The following is a 24,585-nucleotide window of genomic DNA, read 5'->3' on the forward strand; positions in this document are numbered from 1 at the left end:
AATGCTTAGATGGCTGAGTGTTCTGGGGTACGAGGCACGAGGTCTTTGTTGCTGTAACTGTGTAAGGAAGCTTGTGTTGTAATTGTCTGGCATCTTGAACAGGGATGGAGTGGGTGGCTAAACGTAAGCAAGCTCACTGGAGTTCTCAGGAGAGAGCTTTTCGCTGTGTGGCAGCTCGCTTTCCTCTTTCTCTTCTGAGGTAACGTATGTGAAGGAATACCTGAAACATGCATGGGATAGTGAATATAAATACAGCGTTAAATCAGTAGAGAATGTGACTCCCCATAGGATTTCAGCAGCTTTAAATTTCGCTCTGCAAAAAGACGAGGCTGTGTATGGGGAGCACTGCAACAAGGGCTGGCTTCCCCAGTGGTCAGACGGCGAGATGGGGGTAGGAGGGCTGGGAAGACAGGTATGGAAAGGGGCCTTTTCTGATTTTTGTTTACTATGTTTCAATTGAGGAGGCCCAGAGATGACCACCCCAGGATTTTTTTTTACCTTGCAGAAGGTCTTCTCCTGTTGAAATACTGCAGGATACCTGGAATTTGCCTTCAAAGTCTGCCAGTTTGCTTTTGGCACTAAGAGCCAGTAGAACGTCAGCCATCTCCCTGTGCTGTCTGACAGGCAGGGCTTGGACAGGGCTTAGGCTCTAAAGGGACCCTAACGTTTCACTGGTCCTGGGTTTGCAGTAATAACTTAAAGGGCCAAATGTTCAAGGGCTGGCTTCCAATTTGACACTGGTAGTTGAGTACAAGTACACAATTATGGGTAGAAAATCACAGATAATTTTTTTCCTTGCTGACCTTTCTGAAAAGAAGCCAGCAATTATCTGGATTTGGGCACTATTTCAGCAATGTTTTTAGGTGTTGTTAATATAATATTTTCCTTGTATTTCTGCTGGACTATTGATTAACTATCCAATGATTTAAGAAAAAAGTTTAGTGTTTTCCTGAGTAAAAGCTTTGTGGATCGGTGTGTGTGCTTTGCACAAGTGCGCATGTATATCACGTATATTGAATTTGTGTAAGTACTGATGAATTTCTATTTTTCTTTGCATCTCATACAGCAGATGGATAATGCCAACTGTGTACGTACCTTATCACTTCGGTATCTGCTCGCTTTTTCATTTGTAGTATGCTCATTCTTCAAGCACGCGGAAGGTTGGTCAGTTCTCTTCCTTTGACTTTTCTGTGGATAATCGGACTTTGAGAGTACATAAGCCCTACATTTCACCCCAAGTTTCTAAGCCTGGTGTTCGATATTGGTTAGGTGCCTCTGAGGGCACAGAGCCTGCAGGAAATGCTGGGCGCAGAACGTGGGAGAAATTTGAGCTACCCCAGCCCAGCCTACTTTGCTAACCCAGCGTCACGCCTGAAGTCTTCACCAGGATGATTTACACTCAGGTCCTCTGAGACCTAGATGTATACCCCAGCCTTTGCCTTTACAAACATATTTCATCAGCCATAACTAAACTAATTGCCTAAATTGCTTGCCTAGTGGCATGTTTCTGTTGTACTTTGACCCATTTTTCCTCTGAGAGCACTGAAGGAACACTCCTGAGCTTCCAAAAATAACATTTGATAGATCAAGAAGAGCTTACTTCATTATTCATTCCTGCTTTACTCTCTAGCCAAGCTCCCAATGACTCCAGTGGAAGCCAGCTTAGGAGTGCTTAGCACGGAAGCAAACCTTCAGACTTCATAAGAAGTCTACGTAAATAATCACAGAATTGTAGAATACCATGCTGCTATCACAGAATCATAGAGTATCCAAGTTGGATTGGAAGGGACCCTAAAGGATCGTTAAGTCCAACTCCTGGGTCCCCAAAGGATGCCCCCCCCCCCCCCAAAAAAAAAAAATAATAAAATCAGTTCACGTGTCTGAGAGCGTTGTCCAAATGCTTCTTGAACTCCCACAGGCTCGGTGCTGTGACCACCGCCCTGGGGAGCCTGTGCTAGCGCCCGACCACCTCTTGGAGAAGAACCTTTTCCTGATATCCAGCCTGAAATGCCCCTATTTCAGCTTCAAGCCATTCCCTTGGGTCCTATTGCTGGTCACCAGAGAGAAGAGAGCCGTGCCTGCCTCTCTGCTCCACTGTATTATATTTTAAAGCTTAGAAATTCAATGCAACTTATGAGATCTGTATTCTCAGTTGCTATTAAGATCAGCCCCCTACCCAGTTTTGGAAAACCGAGCAACTGTGATTCAAGGAATATAAGGGAGAGTCCTCAGGGCACTCTAGCAGGCAGGAGCCTGGTGTGTTTATCCAGTCTTTAAGACTCTAAGTTACGTCTTGGGACATGGGACTGGTTCCTTTAGTGGTACTGAGCAGCACTTCCTCACGGTGTGATGGATGCGGCAGAGGGAGGTGTCACTAAGGTTAAGCAAACAGGACTCAGGTTGCAGCTTTTCAAACTTTCCCTTGATAACTTCCCCATAAACTGCTAAAATCTCCAAATCGTACTTTCATTGATGTTAATTATAGGAAATGTCATATCTTTGTTTAATTTGTTTCAGTCCGAGTGTCCACTGAAACTTCTGCCGTGAACTTTGGCTGAGCAGCACAGGAGTGTGGTTAACTTTCACAGAGAGGAAAGAATAGTTTTATGCTGAAAAGTTATGGTTCCCGCTTACATTTATCATCTTTACCCATATGGCTAAAGGACAAAGTTGTGACAAGCTAGTCTCCATTGCAGGAATTTAAGTGCAAGGTAAGAAAGATGCTGATCTTGTATGTCCTATCAGTCTGTTCCTGGCTTGTGCCACTGCTGGGACTGGCTGCCCGGAAGGAGTGTGTGAGCAGGTCCTGAGCAGCGAGCCTTCACAGGAGGCTGTGAAGGAAACTGCTGAGAGGCAGAAGCGGTTGTGCTGCCCCCGCTAGCTCTGTTTCTCCTCTTGTCAGTGTCACCTCCAGGTGACAGGAAACTTGTGTTGGAAAATGGTATCGGGGATATCTGCAAATAGCACCGACTTCTGTATCTGCTGGAGGGATTCCCTGCTGTTGGACTGCTTCCTTGAAACCTTAAAGGGGGCAGTGCCGAAGCAGAACGTGGAAGAGCTGAGTATATGGCTGACAGCGTGGCTTTTGTGGCACAAATTATAGACCAGATGTTTTGCGCTGCATTTAAGGGATAACCACTTGCTCTTCATATAATGACTCCTAGAGGCTTAAACAGACCCTGTTAACAGAAATAAATGTATCATCATTTGTTAACCAAGGCGGATTCTTGTCTGAGGTCTTCCTGTATTAATCAGATAAGGTGTCAGTAGAAGGAACCCAGCAACCCAGCGGATAGTCTGGTGTTTCTGCCAGTTCAGCCACTTGAATTCCTCTGCGCTTGGATGAGGAGAAGAATCACGTTCAGTGCTTTCATATTCAGTACCTGATCCTTCCTGCAAGTGTTTATCTACTTAAAGCAGCTTTAAATTGTCACTGAAAACAAAACAAGAACACTGTCTTCGGCAATATTTCCGTTGGTGATGGCAATGATTTTTAGAGGTGACTACTGATTCTGAGTGGCTTAGTTCTTGACCTCCAGGATTAAAGCAACCGGTTTCCTAGCGTGCATTCTGAGCACTGCCTATTATTCGGCCCTTACATGGTGTCTCAAGTTATTAATCACAAGTGGAGGCATCCAAAAATTCCTGATCAGTTTTGAAACTCATGGCCTCATTTAGCTTTCATAACAGCTTGTTTCTAACAAAATCTGATGTAGAGCCAAACGAAGAGTGTGTTTAAATGATCCCTTGCCTAAACTATCATGAAAATTTCAGATGGGATGAGAAGGAGGAATGCCACAGAGGGCAGCTTGTTGGAAGCTTGCTACTACTTAGAGACTAAAATAGTGTAATCAGCAAACACTCAGTCACTTTAATGCTTCTTCAGTGAAATCCAACTTTTTGTTCTCTGCCTTAACTATTCTCTTGTATTTTCCTTAACTGTTCACATAAAAATACTAGAATACATTTTAATTTTGATACACCTAGATTTTCTTATGTGGTGGAAAGCATAATTAAGAACAAAATTAGCAAAACTCTTGCTAAACGTAATACACTTATGAAGAATCATCATGGCTTTGTAGAGACTTCATAAATTATTAAAGTTATTTGAAGTAAACATGGATCAGGAATATTGAGGTAGGTTTCCAGAAGGATTTTGCAAGGTCCCTTATCAAACGTTTTGAAAGAAATGGAACTGCTGTGTTGGGATATGGCAAAAGAAAAAGTCTATGTGCAAAAAAAATGTTGTTTATATGATTGGAAATGATAGGAAGCAAAGTCTGGGAGTCATTGATTGCTAACAGAGGAGCAAGGAGCTGTCAAATGAAACTGAGGTGGCAGGTAGAAAAACAAGGAAGTATTTCATAACAGTACATGGCTAAGATCTGAGACTTGTCAGAAGATGTTGTTGACATTAACATTTAAATTTAGTTGATTGAAATTTACATTTTACCAGATAAAAATTATTAGACAAATTATTGGAAGAGAATCCATGAAAGGTTATTAAACACAAAGATACCACTTGTGGCTGAAGGAGTCACAAAGCTGCAAATTGCAGGAAACTAGAAGAGTATAAAAGGGAAGTATTTCTGTCTGGTTTCTGCCTTCTTTACCCTTTGCTAAACATTTACAATTGGCTGAAAGCAGGACAGTGGTCTTTGGCCTGATAAAGCACGGTTATTTTATGATATGCAAGAATTTACAATTGTTTATCTCATTCTGTCTTCATTTGTTTCCATTCCCCCAAACACTTTCTTTGACTACTTTTGTTGTTGTTGTTTTTTCTTTTCTTTTTCTTTTATTGATTGCTCACAGTGCCAAGCAACTTCTGAAGAGCTTTATTCTGCTATCCTGTTAATATGATGTGTGTCTTCCTGTGCTGGTAGTCTGCAAAAATAGGATCTATTTGGAATTTTTAGCACTTTGAGGTAAGACTTTTTAAAATGACTCCATTAAATTCATTGCATGGAAGCTTGTGGAAAAAATTCAGGCTAGCTTAGCTGACTGCATAGACATTTAATGCAGTTAAATGGCATTTAATCATCTAAAGAATGATCTTCAAAAGTATATAAGGATTTAAGAATACCGAATGCTACTGAAAAACACTTCTGTAAATATTTTCCTTGATTACAGCTGGACACCAAATACTTCTTTTGCCTCATTCAGAAATTCTTTTGTCCCAAATTGAGACAAAAACATTCAATTTACAACTTCCTCATGGAATGGAAATTCGGTTTGAATTTAAAGTCCAAGTCATGTTATGAAATATTTTATGACAGAAATGTCAAAATGAAGTGTTTCATTATTATTGCTCCTGAACAGGAAATTCTCTATTGGTCATATTTAGTTAAATTTTGTAGTCTGACAGCCAAGGAAGCAAAGGAGAAACTTAATCTGTGTTTTTTATTTCATTTTTCTCTCACCTACTTAAAATACAGTAGTCCTCTTTTACAAGACTGTTACCAAAGCCAGGTCCTCGTCACATAGAAAAAGCTTCAGAGAATGTTTGTTTTACCTAGCAAGGATTCTTTGGAGTTTTATTTTCTTTGCATCTTGTTCACAATCCTGTGAGGTACTGGCATCCTCTGCTTGTTTTACAAATGAGTGTAACAGCCTGTTTTGTCCACATTCTCATGCACTTCATGCAATTTAAATGATCATCTGCATCTTCCAGTCTCTGCGAACCCAGCACAGTTTGCTCAGCAAAGGTTTTTGTAAAATGAATCCACGGACAAATAAATCACAGACTTGCTACCTACTATTTTTTCTATAGCTATGATTAGTGGGTTAACAGTGAGAATGTGTTTCCTTTCTTTTGTGATGGAACCAGTGAGCTGTATCAGTATTAGAGCTGTGGTACTGACATTCATTCCAACAGAAGCAAGGCAAGTGAAAATGGCTTAATGAGTTATCAGATACCCATCTTAATCTGTTACAATTAACAGACGCTGAGACACTTGTGAAAAATCACCAGATTATATTTTGGATGTAAACACCCCCCTTTCTTGCCAAATTGTACCTAAATTGACTTCTTTCACTCCTGAAAATAATAAGCAGGCCTGGAGAGACAAAAAGTTAGAGTCCATTTAGGGACTGCACAGAAGACCTTCATGTCATTTATTTTCTTGTTAAACTCAAAAGGCTGCCTGTCCTCAAGAGAGCGGCAGTGGCTGAGCCTGGAAATGTTTGGCTATATCTTTAATGAAGTTACAGACATTGTCCCCCTGCAATGCTGATGCTGCCTCCTTGGGGAATACAATCCAAACTTTAAATGCAGTGCAGGAATGTAGTATCTATTACACTGAACAATAAAAGCTGAAACAAAATCATATTACGTGTCATTACTGGATTCTTTTTTGATGTTGGTTTTTAATATATGTGTTCCTATTTTTAGAGTTTTATTCTGAATCTTGTAATAGTAACCATTCCATTTTGGTATAAGGTCTTTTCTATTAACAGTGATCAAAGTGAAATATTTCATTTGAGTTAGAAAAAGAGACACTTGAGATAAATGAGGTTCTGCTGTATTTGGAGAGCTGGATGTTTCTGATATATGATCTGACTTACAAGGTTAGAAAATTCATTGCACAAAGCAGTTCATTTATAAACAGATAATAAAATAACATTAACATTAAAAGTTTGGAATACAATTTTGATCCTCTTTCAAAGACATTCTAAACAAATACCATGAGTGCTAATGAGGCTTATAAATAATAACTCTTTAGGTGTTTGTTTGGTTTAAAAACTAAACTGTTACATTGTTTTCTTAAAAACAAATTAAGATATTTGGGAATTACAGAATTCAAATACAGAGCTGCTTTATTTAAATAAGGAAAAGCTCACTTTCTTTTTGTAGAAAGCAGACTGCTTTTCTTCCTTTAATTAATTTAGGGATAAGCTGAGGCTCTTGATGTTCTCAAGAAGTTACCAAACTGAATACAGAACTCTTTTGATTTAAAAACCCCGTCTCTTAAGGACTGCATTTCCTTAAGCAGTTTTACCTTTGACCATTTCTGTTGACTGGACGCCCTTTCCTCCAGTCCTATTTGTTCAGTATTGCCATGTATCAAAAGTGTAGAGAATGAACAAAGGAGGAAAATTGCAACCTATAAATACAGTGCTCAGTAGAACTTGTCCTCTGTAATTTGGTGTTATTCAAATCGTAGCTAATGTAGTATTCTAAAGGCAGCTTTTTGAAGATAATTTTGAAGATATTTTTGAAGATGATTTTGTTAAAACCATCATTTTGTTGAGCCTAATACTTGATAGTTCACATCTGTTAGTACATCTCATATTAAAAGAAAGTTCTGTTGTACTTTCAAACAAGTTCTAAAATCTTGGGTTCTGAGCATTAGGTTTTTAGACTTTTGTTCCATGAATACCTGCAAGTTGGGTGTTCAAGACACTTCTCCATGGAGAAATAGCATCTAGGACACGTGTAGTGAACATCTGTCCAATGGACAGAAGTATAGCTCTTGTCTTTTCCTTGTCAGCCCTCTTAATTTCTGGAGTAAGCTTTGGCACTGGTGTTGTGAGGCTTTCAAACAGCCTGCAGGTAGAGAACAGTCACTCATAGACTTAATTCATTTCATGAAGAACATTAAATCATGTTAATTATCGTTAATATAACTTACGTGGCTTAAGACTTGTCTTTGGGTTTAGCAGAACTCTAAGAATAATTTCAAAGCTGAGCTATTACTCCCATTGGGAACTTGACTTCGAATCTGCTAACAGCAATACGTGTCCTTGAACTAGCTTAGAAGGCTTTGAATCAGGAGGTAATTTCAGATCAGCTTTCCTGGCTATCCCTCTGCTGTTCTTTCTGCTTTGTGATGACTTCTTTATACTGGGCTGTATATCAGTGCCATGCAGAGCAAACCCCTTAACATTCCTTTTGCTGCTCTGGACTACGAGGCAATGAGCCATGTGTTTTTTAGATGATGATATGAAGATTCAACCTATTTTTAGGGCAATCTTGTTGCCAGGAGTAAGACTAATTTATAGGACTTTTGATTTGAGCATTGGATTATATGACGATGTAAATGTCTGAAATGGATATTTGAAAATATTTTTACTGACTTAACTTTTAATAGATTAACATCAGTTAATCTTCTAAATGCAGCTATATTTATAAGCAGGTTCTTATTTCTCATCTATTTTGTTTTTGACTGATGGCATAGAGCAGCTCTAGGCAAGCACCATACTTTGGTTTCAAAACCCCAAATGAGTAATAAGAAGGTTTTACTCAGTATATTTAATAGGTGAACTGTAAGATGATGAAGAGACCGCACCTGATGAGTTTTATAGAATCTATTTCTAGCTTCAACACAAATATTTTTATTTCACGTTCACTATTCTGCATAGTGTGACCCAATACATTGACCTCTGTCGTTCTAAATGATTCCTCTATCTAAGAGTTGAAAAGTGAATTGATTTTCCATCAGTCATATAATAAGTGTACATGTATGCCTGAGATCAAACGTACTATATTGACACATGTATACCCTCACTTAAATAAATTAAAGGGGCATATGGGTGTTGTTCCATTTGCCTATAGGCTGATGAGAGAACAGTCTGTTTTAATACCTGTGGTATTTATTTTGTTAGTACAGATAGGCAGCCATAAAAATGATCAGCATCAGAAATGTTCTGTGGAAGAATCATTGGTGCTATCAACACCTTGCACCAAACTGCACAGTATTTAGATATGCACAAGAACACAGATGAAAAGGCCTAGGAGGATGGTTTTTTTTTTTTTTCAATATTCTCTGTAATGACTATGCTTTCTTTTCTTTATTTAGGTACAACAATGGTGGCCCATGTGCTTTTCTGGTGGATTCTGAAAGGGCTTTTTCTGTCTTTTCTGCTCACAACTACTCTGTCCCTAAACCCAGATGATCCAAATGTTTGTAGTCATTGGGAAAGGTAATGTAAAACATGCCTTTTTTTTTTTTTTTTTTTTTTTGACTAACCATTTCAGATGCATACGTTTAAAAGGCAAAGTAAGAGCCATCATAAAAGGCAAAATAAGTGCTAAATACTGTCCTGATTCACAAAAGAACGTGGATCTGCATGAAAGACATGGCGTGCCTGAGTTCCTTTGTGTATTTGCACCATCCTAAAAGAACTGGTTCAAAATCTAGAGTTATAGATCAAACAATGCTGTATTACCTGTCTGCTTCGTTGTACTTTGGAAAGCTTCTCCGTAGTTTCAGCAACAGGACTGCACAGACATTTTTCATTTACCTTGGAGAGACATAGAGAAACAGTGCCCTTGTTCTGTCTTGCTTTTTTTCTGGTTGTTGTTGAGCAAGACTGCTGGAGCTTTGGACTAAGTTTTAAGCCCTTCCTGGTGCAACATGCAGGCTTATGCAGTATGTCCTGAACTTTGTGGCTTTATCTGCCAAATTCATGCCAGCATCAAAGAGTAGCTTCATGAAAGCACTGAGAATTAAAGGGCCTGGTAATTCTCTTCTCTCTATTGTTAGTGTCCTAGTCCTAAAAGTGGATCTGTGCGAGACAGTTCTTACAAGTACTTAGAAAGCCACTGGCTTTGATAGGGTTGACATTCATGCAGGGTCTGTTTGCAGAGGCTGAAGTTGCTGTACTCTTAGGTTCAACTTGCTAAATTTGCTATTCTGTTCTGTGGTTTGGTTCCATGAATTACTGGACACTTTAGCAAAATAACCCCCTTAATGAGTAAATATGGAAACATACTTTAATGGCACTGTGTTTTGATTTTAGAAGCCTTAACAAGAGAATTAACTGCTTGTAGGTAGCGCAGCTGCAAAGCAAAGACTATAGATGTTCAGGAATAGGATTTTGCAGTCTGTGTTTTGAGGTGAAGTGCATTCAGAGCACAGGAATAAAATATTGATTTTGTCTGAAGAAAGTCAGCAACCTAGAGACCCAATCAAGGAGAAACAAAAATTAAATACCAAAATTGATTGGTTGTACTGACCAAGATGACTTTGTTACTTAGATGTTAATAAATCAAAGGGAAAAGACTGTTAGAGCAATAGTGGGATAACAAACAGGATCATAAAATAATAATCAAGATTTGTGAGTGTTGCTGTTTAACATTAATAATGAACAATATAAGTATTTTACGTTTTGGCATTAGTATTAGTGGAAAAAAAAAAAGCACTATTGTTAAAAAAAAAAAAAAAAAAAAAGTTGTGACAGAGGACAAAAGCAACATCTAGTAGGATCTTGGCTCATCTAGAAGGGACATGACAAGCAGGGCAGTAACAGCCCAATATTCAATTTCAAGCCAATCAGCCACTCCAAGCAAATGTTGTGGTGTTCCCTTACGGGTACAATCTCACAGGGCTTAATCACATCAACAGGCCCATTGATGAGAAGGAAATCACTTGGATGATTAAGACAATCAATATAATGAATGACTTGGAGGATCTAATTCCTGGGTCTCAACCCTGCCTTGGATGATTTCAGTGTGATTCTCTAAAGGTATTGTATATCCGATAAAGTAGAGCTTGTTTCCAGATAGGAACCTGAGATTACGAGTCTCTTAAGCAGTGCACACACAGTTACTGTAGAGCAATACAATATTCTAAAATAACTGAGATGAGCAAGTCAATTAGATTTGTGTTCCCAAATCATGTGCCAGTCCCAGACGCTTTAAATACAGTCATAGTAATTAATAGTACCTGATGCCTAAATCAGCAGTTTTTGGGGAAGGAGATTGCTGAATTGTAAGTATTGTTGGAGGTCTGTAATTCCTAATCACTTTGTCCAGGTTTTGCTTATATCTATGAATTTGTACAAATATGGGTAATTACATTCTAACCATATCTCAAAGGGTTCCAAATCTAGATACCTGTTAACTCATGATGTTACAATTTTCAGTTAGTTCTGAGCTTGTTTCTGTTACAAATTAAACAGATTAAATTTGTGCAGTTCAAAAATAAACACTCTTGAGCCTTTTACAAATTATCCAATTTGATTGGTGCACCCAACATTTGAAGTAATGATGTTTCTTCATCAAAAAATGAAGTGTGAAGATCCCATCATGCTGACAAAACACAGCAGTGCTTAGTTAATATGAGCTCTTATTAGCGTTGTGGAATACAAGCAAAAATTAACAGTCTTAGACTGGAAGGCAACTGAGTCATTTTAAAGACATGATGCTTAACTCTCTTCTAAAATTTGTACTATCTACTTAACCAAATGCCCTTTTCATCTTCTAAAACAACCATGAATTTTAGTAACATGTTTCTTTTCCAGAACTGAGTGGTTTATTACTCAGCCTATAGTTCATGAGTATACTCAGCCAATAGTTCAGTTACGGAGCCCACGTTAGAAGCATTTCCAAAACTTTCAGGAAAAGCTGTGGTTTAAAGAAGCCCTTTTCTTGTTTTTGGACAAGGCCCAGAGTTTCTAAGATCATTGATTTAATTATTTCTCATACTGGAATTAGATGAGTAGCATATACAGGGAACTGAAGCTTTTCATGTTGCATCTTTCACTTTCTTTCTTTGCTCCTAGCTATGCGGTGACAGTACAGGAATCTTATGCTCATCCTTTTGATCAGATCTATTATACAAGATGTACCGACATACTGAACTGGTTCAAGTGTACTAGACACAGGTAAGAGTTGAACTCTGGATTTTTTTTATTTTATTTTGGTTTTTCATCTCTTCACATAACTTCTTAGTTATCCAAGCTTTTGTGGTAGTCTAACAAAGATATATACAGAAAGATGTGTTTGGTACAATAACGAGGGTCTTTGGCATTCCACAACATTAAGGTCGAGAGATTTTTGCATTAAATTTGAGCTGACCTTGCTGATATGCAGAAATGAATTGTTTATTCCTGAGGAAACTCCTTGCTCTTGCTTTAAGACTGGGGCTGTTTTGTAACATAGCAGTCCTAGGAAGGGCTATGGTGATTGACTGTCATGAGTACTGTGTTTATAATACAACTTATATTTCAAGCTTCAAAACAAGTATTGATTCTTTTTTTTATTGTGTCTTTTAATATCAAAAGCTTTCATGCATTTTAAAATAATTATTGAATGCTATCCTTAGTATAATTTAACACAAATATAATTCCAACAGTGGGCATTGATTTTCAATATTGTCAAATGGCTTTCTGTCTTGCAATTTAGAATAAGTTATAAAACAGCATATCGAAGAGGACTAAGAACTATGTATCGGCGAAGATCTCAGTGCTGCCCTGGATATTACGAAAGCGGAGACTACTGTATACGTATGTACATAGCTTTGATTCAGATATGTCAATTAAAAGCGAAGTTTTGGAGGAGATGTAGATAAATTAAAGATGTATTGCTATAGTAATAATAAGGGTGGATTTTCAGATCTGCTCAGAACCTTCAGGTCCAACTGATTTCAGTTAGAACTGCAGACAGAGGACATTTCGACTGTATGCATCTCAAGCACCATAGTAAAATTTTTGCCAAAATTACTGGGGATGGAGTTAATAAAGTTCATGAGTACTTTCTTGAATCAGACCTTATTTTGGGGAGTATTTTTTCTGAGTATACACTAACCTTAAAGGACTGGAGGAACTGAGAAGACTTTCAGGAATGAACTATTGTATAATTTTAAGAGGCATAAAGTTACTGCCTCTTAACTTTTAAAGTTCTCACTCCAGGTAAGAGCAGTTAAGACTCCTGGTGCTTCATACGCTTCCTGTGAATAATTCTGTTCTTTTTAAAGCTTCACAAATGTCAGAAAAGCAATGTTCTGACTGCACTGAATAAACAAACAAAAAGCTTGGAGTGTGCTTTATCAGTATGAGGGTGACAAAAAAAGAAAATGGATCTTTCAGCAATACCTAAGAGCTTTGTTAATTAAAAATGTCCTCTACATTAATATCATGTTTCCAATATTGCATCTTGCTAAGTCTTCTGAAACAATATGCATTTGCTAGGAATCTTTTGTCTGAATCTTGTTAGAATGAGATTTTGATGCAAGAAAAACACAAGGAGATTTTGATCAGCATCAGAATGCAAATTTTATAGACAGATTTAGAATGCCATATAATAATTTAAATATGAAAATGATACTATTATCCAGCTAACTTTAAACATCTTGACACACTGCTTTAAAGCTATTTTGACATAGTTTGTTGGTGTTTTCATCTGAGTACCTATCTTGTACTCATACTGTAATATTGAGCACATCAAAAACATGAATGGGCCCTAATCTCATTGTAAGTGACCTTTATGGCAATCAGTTACAAAGAGGCTTTGGACTGTGTAAAATTACCAGTCCTTTGAGATAAGGCATTGGAATTAGCCTTATTTTACAGACAGGAATAATTTAATCTTTCGAAGTGCAGAGTGCTGTGACTCAAGTCCTGAAAAATATTTAAAGGGACCCATGGTCTTAGCATAGGGAGGATTTCAGCAATGTTCTTGCCTTTAAATTTTGGAAGTGCCAATGTTGGTTCAGCAGCTATTGCAGGTACTTGTTATTATCAACATTAACCTTGTAGCTCAAAATCCTGCCTGTCACAGAATATATTTATTTTCACTTTCCTCTGCAATCTATTAATTATAATAATAATTATTTTTAATTGTCATAATTTTCTACTGTAACAACAGTAGAAATCTGTAGAATTTCTGATTCTTTGAGAAGGTTCATAGGTTATTAGCATTTATTTTCGAGTGCTTTTTTTCTGTGTTAATGCTCGATATCTCTTCCTGTTGCTGCCTGACCATGCAGGAAAGGTTTACTAATACAGAACAGACAGTAGGTTTTTGTTAAGACCAAGAATTTCGTGTATGATAGAGTGCAGGTGATGCTTACATTATCTGTTGTTTACATCTGCAAGAATCATGTTCTTAAATTTCATTATCTGCATGGTCACATGTGCAAAGTTCATGCCTCAGGGACATTTTCTGTTTATCCCCCTTCCTGGGAGATCTGAGCAGCAAGTGTAGCTGAGAAGGAAATGATGTAAAAAAAGAAGTTCTCTGTCATGGCTGATATAGTAGATACATGGTCTTGTTATTTTAATACCACAGGAAGCCATCTTACAAAAACAAAAAACCTCTGGCCCTGCAACTAAGAACTTGAAGGTGCGATAGTATTTAGCTAAACTGATCCTTCCTTTTCCCTTTTGTTTCTTCCACAAGGCTTAGTCCCATTAGTCGTTTGTTTGTTTGTTTTTCCTTTCACCATATGTTCCTGCTCCAACATGCAAATTCTCCTATTCATCATTCTTTGGAGTCAGCAGTGAATTCCATTTTCATTCCTTGTGGCACCTCTCTGCTTTTGCCTCTTTCCCTAGTTTTCTTTTCCCATTTCTTTCTTTTCTTTAAACCAGTATTTTCTGTTCTTTCCTGACAATCTAGTACCCTTGTCCCACATTCCTCTGGCCGTGGTCAACACCTGCTCCTTTAAAAGCATCTGGTACAAGAGAAAGGTCGGGAGACACTGTAAAAATCATCCTAGTTGCTTGTGCTGTTGTAGGGTAGCGTGGTTGGGAGATGAGTGTTCTTCCACTAAGCTTCTCTGACGTGAAGGAAAGGAAGTTCCAGCCCTGCAGAGAAGGTTCTCCTCACTCAGCCAGCCCTTTAAAATCTATTCCATTAGCAATCATGGAAGCCACTACAACATGGGGAGGAGAGAATACATCCCGCAGTGAGTCTGATGATCAAAAGAAAGTTTGATTAAAAAACAGAGTGTAGATTAAAGGCTAATTGGTTCTTCTTTCATTAATAGCAGCCCTTATTTCTTGCAGAAGTTAAACAGCTTTGTAATTAACAGTGACATGTTTAGACTATTGAAGGCTGGGTTTAAATCTCTATTAATGACTCTTTCTTGGATTTTAAATCAGGAATGAAGGCTTTCAGCTACTGTTTAGATCTTTTCCCTTCTCATTTACAATTTTTTTAAAGGAATGCCAGATATATGTGTTTTTCTTTGTTGTCCTGTTGGGACTTTCTTAATGGATTAGGTCTAATGTAATTTAGATTAGATATAAGGAAGAAATTATTTACTGAGGATGGTGAGGCACTGGAAGAGGTTGCCCAGAGAAACTGTGGATGCCCCATCCCTGGAAGCATTCAAGGCCATGTGGAATTTGGCCACAAGATCAAATCATTTCAATTTTTGACTGATAAGCTGTACTTGTAGCCAGTTCACTACTGCTTAGGCTAAAAAGTTTTGCAGTATGAAATTGTCTTCTTTGTGCCTATAAAGGGCTTGGAGTATATTTGGGTTGTAATGGTATTCAAAAATACCACCTGAAAAGTGCTTTAAATGCATATCTGCATTTTTTTTTTCCATTGATGTTTTTAGAAACGGTTTCTACCATTCTGGTAATCTTGCAAAACGATTCTCCATCTCTGAATGTGCTTATACATGGCATAGCTTTTCACTGAGCTGTCCATGAAAACAAACAGCATACAGTGGACAGTAAATCAGAGTAACTGTGATTTACTATACATTGTTTGCTAAGGTAAGCTTTTGGCAGAGCAATAGCATAAACTGCAGAAGGTTTTTTTAAACAGCCACAGGGTTCAACTACCCTTCAAGGTTTTCATAAGGATATTTTAAAATTATATTGCCTAGATTAGTATCTGTAATACTGTATCTGAATACTTTCCTGCTCAAAAACAAAACCAAAAACCACCAAAAAGAACACCCCGGGATTATCGAATGGCTCTTCCATGAATTTGCTCTTTCAGTAGATCATAACTGAATACTTCCCTTTAAGAACATGTCAGGTGGAAAGATCCCCTCTGTACTAAATGGATACCTTTCTGTCTGAAAGGGCAGTGTTTTCTTCGATCTGTCCAGTTTAATTTTATTCTTGCACTACAGATTATACAAAAGAGAAGTTTTTTCTTAAATAACAAAGGGTCAGAGACCCAAGAATCAGAACAAAAGATGGGAGACCAAGCAGCATCTACTTATATCTGTTTTTATGGCAGAAAAACAGCAACCATAAAACACAAATTTGGGAATTCACCTTTTCTTCATTGGGTGAGATACTTTAGGCTTTAATGGTTTTATTTTTCACTCTCAGATGTTACACTCTCTTTCTAATGTATAAATCTATGCAATGTGACAGGATTTAATAAAGACAAGATTAGTGATTTAACAATCTTATATGCTGTCATTTACCTGCCATTCAAAGCTGACAAAATTCAGTCGAGTTATAAATTGTCCATTTCATGGTTCTTTCCTTTTGTGGCCAAGGTGTTATTGATCTCAGATTGTTTCTCAACATTCAGCTTTCCACATTGCAATTGCCACAACCATCATTAGGTCTCCTTGACGTTGACAAATCTTTGTATAGAGAAATTCCTGGTCTCACTGGTAGAATCTCAATTTGTCGCCTACAGTGGTAGCTCACTCAGACCACAGTTTAGAGACATTATTATATTTGCATGTGGTTATTTTTCCACCTTTTTAGCTTAACCTGTCTGCCACCTTTCATGAATTTCAAAAATAAATGAAGAGTGGTGTTTTAATTGCTGACTTAGTGAAATTTTCCAAATTTGGGACCTGATTCCTTTCAGTTTTAAATATTTTAATTTTTTATTTTTTTTTACAAACAGAATTTTAATGTTTCATAGATTCTGTATGCAATGCACAATGTATGCCTTTCTATCATAGCAATGTGAACATTCCAATCAAATTTACAAGGTTGCATGTCTAGTGTAGTTTTTGTAATCTCTGAAAAGGCTGCCTTAGTGGAGCCATATGGCTGGATTGTTAAACATCTGTACCATAGAAGTAACAATTCCAAAGCTTCCTGCCATCTGGATGAATTACAATGCTTGCAATTCAATGCATATGTTGCAACAACACACCAATACTGCAGTGAAGTGTACTTAGGATGAAAAGAAAAATAATGGCTTGTGTGATCAGTGCAAAAGTTGTACGCTCTTAGAAAATGTTGAATCAGCATCTTAAACTTTCCTGAATATTCATAATATTTGTTCATATGCCAGATTTGTTGGTTATTTTCACTTTATAAGGCAGTATCTCATTAACATTTCGAAAGAAATGTTGTGGTGTTGTCTTCCCCCCCTCTTTCTCACCTCAACTTTAAATTCGTTTGGCCAGCATTCCTGTAACTTGAAAATTTATTGTTTGAAATCTGCTGGACTTAGGAAATATATTTTTCTTATCTTTATAGACACACATTAAAGCTAGTGCTAGTGCTTTCTTTAAGAGCCTTACTGTTACATTATTCAAGTACGGCATTCTGTACATCAATAATGCAACATAAATTAAGGGAAAATGATATAGCAGTACATAGATACTTTGTATCAGGGGACAGTCTCTTTTTCTCTTTCTGATTTCAGATGTCTGAGTGCAGGAAAAGGTGTGGAAGGCCATTCTGCATAGCGTTATTAATTATAGAATTGAAATGACAGTAGGAGACACTTTGAAATTCCTCCTGTTATGTGCATTTGAGATGACTCCGTACGTCTTTTTCCAGAGAAGAATATGGGGAAAATAATTTGGATCCTGTGTTCCCAACTGAGGGGAAGTTTGCCCAGGCATTAAGAAATTCAGCTTCAGGTTGTAGTAGTAGTAGCAGCTGGATCAGCAGTCTTACCACTGTGTAGTGGTAAAAGTCCCTATTTTCTATTGAACAAGAGGTGGGTTGGTTAAAAAAATGACAGCAGGAGCATGCAGCAGAACTGACTGCACTCAGGAACTGCCACCATGCTGCAGGGGCCATACAACACTGCCTAATTTACCATTGTGCAGAACACAGTGGAGCAGGTCATGGCTTTGTGTATTCATTCTGAGCTTCTTGGGAGGCAGGTGAGCAGGAAGAGAGAGACTGGCCATATTAGTGGGTCAGTCCATCTGGTGGCATAGACATACTGGGTTACTATTCAGCCTGAAGATAATGGGGAGACCGCTTTGATGGAAAGGTGAAAAAATCAATTCTCATCTCCCATCCATCATTTTATATTTGCAGTCAGCTTCTGGATGCTGATGGATTTGCAAAGGTGCTGGTGGGGAGTACTAATGAAATAAGGGCAGGACTTCTGAAAGAAATGCAGTAGAGGCAGGAGAAGCAAAATGCTCATGCAGGGGAATGAGAACAGCATAAAGGCAGAAAGGAAGGTACGCTGAAGCTATATAATGTCTTAAGGGGCTTAATAAATATCAGAGGAAAAATTATGCAGGCATTATAGTTAGAAAAAGATCTAGGCTGTTGCTTGAGTAGCAGTAGAAAAGCTTTTCTGGCTGCTCTGGGCAATCTCAGTTTGATCAGTATAAAGGGATGTGGGGAAAGTAGACAAAGAAGGAGGCACTGGATCCAGGGGTACTCACTGGTAGTCATGCTAATGGTCTAGATGCCTGGAAGCTTTGACTGGAACAGGAAAAAAAAAGTATAAGAAGCACAGATACGAATTCATTGTTGAATGCAAAGAAATAGCTATTAAATATCCTTTAATCTGCCCATTATTAACAAAGGCAGGTTGGCCCCCAGCTACTGCAAATCAGCACAGATCACCATGTGTAAGTGGTCATCTTTGGTTACTTCATCCTCATTTTGACGTATTCTTTAACATTCTGTTTCCTTCCACTTCCTTCTGCTTTTGTGCACTTCAGTGATGTTAAGGTCACTTTGCACTGATCTAGGTTGGAGCAGAGGGCATTGGTGCTAACCCACACTGGCTCAGCCCTTCCCCTGTTGGTAGCATCCATTCTCTTGCATAAACTTACAAAACCAAGATTCTGTCCATCCCATACACCAACGGGTTGTTCAGCATGCACACACACAGCACGTTTTCTGCTTGGCGTATTATGAAGGTGCAGAACTCCACAAGGGTTTCCCTCCAAAAGAGTTAGAAGCTGATTAGTAGTCTGGACTTGTGGTGAGCTGGGTTAACTTATTGAAATCAATAGGGTCAGAAAGAAGACAGATGCATGGAATGAAACACATGTTTAAAATAGAAGTTGTTTTCTTGACCATTCCTTTACATCCTTCTCCCATTTACCAGATATATTTCCCTTATGCTCTGAAGAAGTTTTAAAGCCTAGTAGAAAAGGAGGGGGAGGAAGAGGGAGAGGAAAAATGTTACCTAAATCAAGATGGCTTTTAGAAAGAGATTCTGGGTACTTATAAGATCTAAGATAGCACTTTTTTCCCTCTTTTTTCTACTGTCATTTCCTCTGGCTGTAACCCTCCCCTGACCAGTCCTGGAGTCTTTGTCACACAGTAGCTGGGAAGCTGTCAGTCAGAGGTAGGAACCTGCCCAAGCACTGTCTTCCTGCCTAATGAAAAAAAAGGGCTACCAGAATTTGAATGGTTTTAATAGGGGACTACTTTGAAAGCTGGCATGAACCACTCTTTTCAAAAATTACTCACTAACTCCAGAACCTTGGAGAGGCTGAGCCAGTGCTGGCAGTTGTCCGGGATGGCTGAGGGTTTGCGGGACTTGCTCCTGCCACCCTCTGTTCTCTCAGCCATTTATAGCAGCAGCTATAGATGCCCTAAATATGTCAACCTGTGCAGGCAGGAGGAGGTGTTTGGCTACCTGGGTGCATTTCTTATAGTTCAGCTATTCCCCGTCTCTGCTGTCACAGAAATGAGACTGGCTGCAAACGCTTGACTGATTGAATTTGGCCCAGGAGCTGCATGTTAGGCCTAAGTGTCCTGCTTCAGCACCTTCCTGTACAGAAGGTGCGCATTTCTCTCATGGAAACTTTTGGAATGTGTCTGTAGTTACTATTTCCTTTTAGCAGCCCCTCTTAAAAATACCAGTGACATTCACACTAGGAATACTACATGAGCCCTCCATATGGAACACCACAGTAAGCTGGTTGTATTTATTGGTGCTGGTTTCTTAAATGCCGGGAATGGTTTTACTGGGTGGGTGATTAAGGAGGTTGTAGCTCTCCACATTCCTAATCAGCTTTGTCTTTTGTGGTGTTTATTCCACATCTTGTGGTAGGGTAAACATATTATTCCGTGGATTTCCCATCAGTTTTGCAGCTGCATCCATTTCTTATGGATATTTGAAAGCCTATAACAATAGGGCAGCTACTTGTAGCTTAATGCAAACAGATAGTATGCTGTTGTGAAGCAAGCCTTCATAATTTGTAGGAAGTAATCACATGGTAAATAAAAAGCTTACAACTCTGCAGTGTAAATCATTTAGAGCTGAAGTGTAAAAGATGTTAAGATGTGAAATTGTGCAGATGTGGGATGTTAGGAAAAAGGTAAGTAACTTCTTCCTATTAAAGTCATACTTTTGCGTCAAGAGTCTGCTTTTCAAAGGTGTTGAATACTACAGTTTCCATCAACTTGGCTTAGAAGTGTGGATATACACCACTTCCAAGTAGTGTTAACACCTCAACGATAATAAATGTCAGCTGCTGCTGCTGAAGTAACAACTGATCTGCAGACTGAGTTGTGCTTTAGTATAGATGGACTAATTTTTTCTTTGGCTTTGTGTAGCAAAACTCCTTCCTAAGACATTTGTACGAGTTATTTTAGTGAAGTGGGTGATAGTGAAGCAAAACGGCATGAATTCTGCATGGGGAAAAAAAAAAAAAAAAGGTGTGATAAGGCAAAAAGGCTGGTGGGGAGCTGAAGGTGCCTGAAGTACCCATAGATGGTGGGTTTTCATTTCCAGTAGAGTCAGTTGGCAAATCAGTGTTCATTTTTGGTTCCCTGGTAGTTCTCAGTGAAAGAAGAATATTATGTTGGCTGATAGGTTGGAAAGCATCTGTTAACACTTCATAATCTAGTACAGTATAAGAGTATTAATCAGGCTTCAGAAAGGCTAATCAGAGACAGAGCTCTTCTAACCAAAATCCAGCCATGGCTACTTCCTCTAGAACCAGATATTCTTTTAATGTTTATGTACACAATCTTTTTCTTTCTGTTAGAAGATTTAGCACCACACGTTATGTATTGTTCCACATGCTTTTCATTTCAATAAATGTTTTTTTTAAGGTTCCCCAGGGAATTTTTTTTTGTGAAACTGCAGTCCACTGCATATATGATCACAAAACATTTTCAAATAATTTATCTTAAGCTCAGTATTTCTAACATATGTATTCACTTTTGCAAAACTCACTCTCTGATGCAGTAAGTCGAGACATCTTCAATCTATTTAATCCCAAAGCCGCCTTCTTTTTATCAAGATTTGTCCTTTCTGAATACTGTGATTTGCTTGTATTACTGTAATGCCCAGAAATGTATGTGCAGAAACACTAAGAGGTAGTCTTACTTGAAAAAGCTGAAAACTTGAGTATGTAAATGGATGAAAGAGATTTTTGCAACTTAAGAAATAGGAAAAATGTATGAAACACATTGTAAGCATACTTGTGAAGAAATTAAACCTGATACTCATTATAGCAAGCAACAAAAGTATGTTTTGAGTTACAGCAAAGTTGTATGCAAGCTCTGCTGAAGCAAAAGCACTGATTCATACCACAGGATCTGATATCCCTCCATTTACATTGTCAGATGTCATGTTTTGGGAAATCTATAGTTTAAATAGAATTAAATAGAATTGCATTTTAAAGCATTATTAAGATTGTCCACAATTATTATTTTCCCCCAAATATTGTGCAATGGTATTGTTTATGCAAATACTACATAGCTTTACTATGTATAGTTAAGGGTAGGCAGCTTGAAAGAGGTTCAATAGTTTCTGATAGTGAGTGTAAAAGTTTTTATTTTTGACACCCATCTTCTATTTGCAGGCAGCAGTGTGAATCACAAAAATTGGGGAGTTTATTTTACCATGTGTTTAGTAGAAAGTTTCTCTAGACAATTAGGCATTACTAAGAAGTTGGATTTGAATCTCAGTCAGATGACTTCCTGCAATCTGGAATTCGTTGTAGAAAGTTTGAACTAGTGGCTTGAAACAAGAATCACCCCCCATAATTATACAACAATTTGTTTCCTGGGGTCTTTTGGCAGTTCCTTCAATAAGTTGCTATGAAACACATTACTGTGGTTCCCCTTGAAATGTGAGAAAAGTGAAAAGTGTGTGCATTTAAATGTTCTATCCCCAGTAATATTAGTGTTGCTCATACATTAACATGATCTTCAAACAGACTATACTTCTATTCTTGATTTCACCAGGATGACCTTCATTTGCAGAGTGTGGCTTGATCTCAAATGAAATCTGAAATGTGTTGGCCCTTCAGGGCCCATGCCATAAAATAGCCTAGCATCAATGACAGGTTTGCCTTTGGAAAATTGTCCATATTCATCCTATTTTGGTGAGACAAAAATGAAAGGATTTTTGTTGTATTGCCTTGATGAAATTTGGAAAAAGAGGGAAAAAAGATTTTGTTTGAAAAATCAATGGTTTATTCAGTGTGCTGCAGACTAAAAGTCGTCTAGGGAAATCGTTGTGATTTAGTTTGATTAGGTGTTGCATTGCTCAGCAAAGATAGCCAGAAGTATCATGCAGTCCAGACATCTTGATCTACCTATTTTTGATTTATTAGGAAAAAACATTTTTGATGCACCCATCCTCAGTCTTACACACAGCGCATATTCTCAGCCTATGAAAATCAATCAGCGGTGGGAGCTGTGTCATTTACTCACAGAAAATAGAATTTTCTTGGCATAAGACCCACAATTCAGGGCAAGTCAGTACTCACAGAACTACGGACAGGTGGAATGCTACCAGATCCAAAAATAAACTGGAACTGGAATGTGATGGAGTTTATACACAAATTCACTTAACACCCTGAGTGATTAATCTGTTGCGCAATATACAAGTGACATAATTTTAAGGTGGGATCCAGAGAACAAGGCAAGATGGCTTGGTTGTTGTACTAGGATCTACAAGCCGAAGTTTGGTAGGTCAGGTTATGCTTTCTTTTTTTCTACGACCAGGGATCTTAGTTAGGTACAAGCTTCTCCCTTATTCCCCAGCCTGTCAAAAATGTCATTTTCTCTGGCTACATAAATACATTAATAAAATAAATAAATTCCCTAGGGTCAAGGAGCAGAATGATTCATGAATTCTTCCACTGGATTTAACACAGGAGAATTGCTTCTTCCCTCTTCTGTCCTCAAAAAAATTAGGACCTGCTGCTGCCAAATACTTTTTGATGGCATTAGGTTTTGATGGAGTGAGGTCTGCTAGATCATATACACAGAGAATGAAAGAAAATGCGTAAAATTAGATGTTAATGTTTCTACATCACTTGGAAAAAGCAGTATTCTAACTAAAGGTGCAATATAAAGCACAATCTACACAATATAAAGCACAAATTCTCATTAAGTTTGCTGGTTGGATGAATCAAGATCCAGTAGAAAATTAACTACTGAAAATGTATTTTGTACAAATTGCTGGAAAGAGTTGGTCAATTTACCAAAATTGAAGAAGTAGACAGAGGGCACAGGAGGAGAAACGCTTTCCTGGGTTGTAGTTTCTGCTGTGCTGATTCAGGATGTCTCTTAACCTCGTTAACAGTTTGAGCTAGTTATAACGATTGTTTTGAGCCCTGCAGTGAGGCAATGGGAAATCATTTACCAGAAAAAGTAAAATGCTGAAAATTATACTACAGAATAATGTTGTATTAGAACATTGATTAGAAGAATTGATCTCAGTGTCAGTCTTTCCTATCAACGTGGTAGAAAGCAATGACTGTTTCTAGTTGAAACAGTGGCAGAAAATGCATAAAATCAGTCTCAGGCCTGAAATGATCAACAATTATCAATATTTAACTGATCTCCAAGGAGTGAGGAGTCCTCTATGGATTCATTTTCTGTGATAGCAGTGAGAAAGACAGCCCTAGACATGGTGGGCAGTTTGGGAGTATGATTTAGAGTGGTAATGATTTAACCTGGAGGCAGAATTCCCCTCTTCACCCCACAGACCAAGCCCAGATGCTCATACATCCTGACAATCCCCATGTCCCCACAGACATCCCTGTGTGGACTGTCATCTCTGACCTTGGTTCGAGATCTTGCCTTTGTATTTGACATTAGCCATGTGCCAGTTTAAATCAGGCATTAGACAGGTGTTTTGTCTTCATTGTGGATTTTGGCTAGGTTCTTAAACTTAACTCCTCTGTGCCTTTCACATATTCCTTTTTTTCCAGAGCTTGGCTGTGATTTTGCCTATAGACCTACAGACTAGTGTAGCTTTTCCCCAACCTCTAACATGTCTGTTTTGCAGGGCAGGAGCACTTCAAAGCTCGGAGGCCTGCAGTGCCTTCCCACAACTCCCCTTTTGTCCTTGGGAGTACTGCAAAGCTCTTCTGTTATTCACACAGCCAAAGATACGAGGTAGTTCAGCTAACTGACCCCAGTTCTGCTCTTCTGACATTTGCTGCTATTAGGAGGCAGCTTTTCAGCTCTCATTCAGTCATTATTAAATGGTAAGTGCCATCTCCCATTCCCTCTCTCTACCAGAGCGGACGAAGCCAACGGGGCATCAAAATGACACAAAGAGTCTGTTAAATGTGTGACTGTCACTGACCTCTCCCTTTGTGGGACTCTAACCTTCTCTATTACTGGCACTGGCACTATTTTATGGTCACTGATGCTATGCTACTCCTTTCTCGGGGATGTTCTGCTCCAGCTCCACTGTTTTTTGGACCCAACCAGACTGCAATTCCTTAAAGTGGTCCA

At 38.3% G+C, this 24,585-nt stretch overlaps 1 protein-coding gene across 7 annotated transcripts in view; it reads left to right on the top strand.

The window, feature by feature from the left end:
- Positions 1-24,585, top strand: part of MEGF11 (multiple EGF like domains 11) — a 283,958-nt gene that overhangs the window by 80,449 nt on the left and 178,924 nt on the right. For all 7 annotated transcript variants that reach the window (XR_014696988.1, XM_084532754.1, XM_084532753.1 and 4 more), the window contains 5 exons: positions 2,518-2,711; positions 4,816-4,928; positions 8,802-8,925; positions 11,509-11,610; positions 12,131-12,231. Coding sequence is in view for 6 of the 7 variants with exons in the window: in XM_084532754.1 (XP_084388880.1) it covers positions 8,810-8,925; positions 11,509-11,610; positions 12,131-12,231 (319 nt within the window). In the remaining variant the exon portion in view is untranslated. The remainder of the gene's footprint in view (positions 1-2,517; positions 2,712-4,815; positions 4,929-8,801; positions 8,926-11,508; positions 11,611-12,130; positions 12,232-24,585) is intronic.

The sequence above is a fragment of the Aythya ferina genome (genome assembly GCF_964211825.1).
Source record: "Aythya ferina genome assembly, chromosome: 11".
NCBI classification, from domain to species: domain Eukaryota; kingdom Metazoa; phylum Chordata; class Aves; order Anseriformes; family Anatidae; genus Aythya; species Aythya ferina.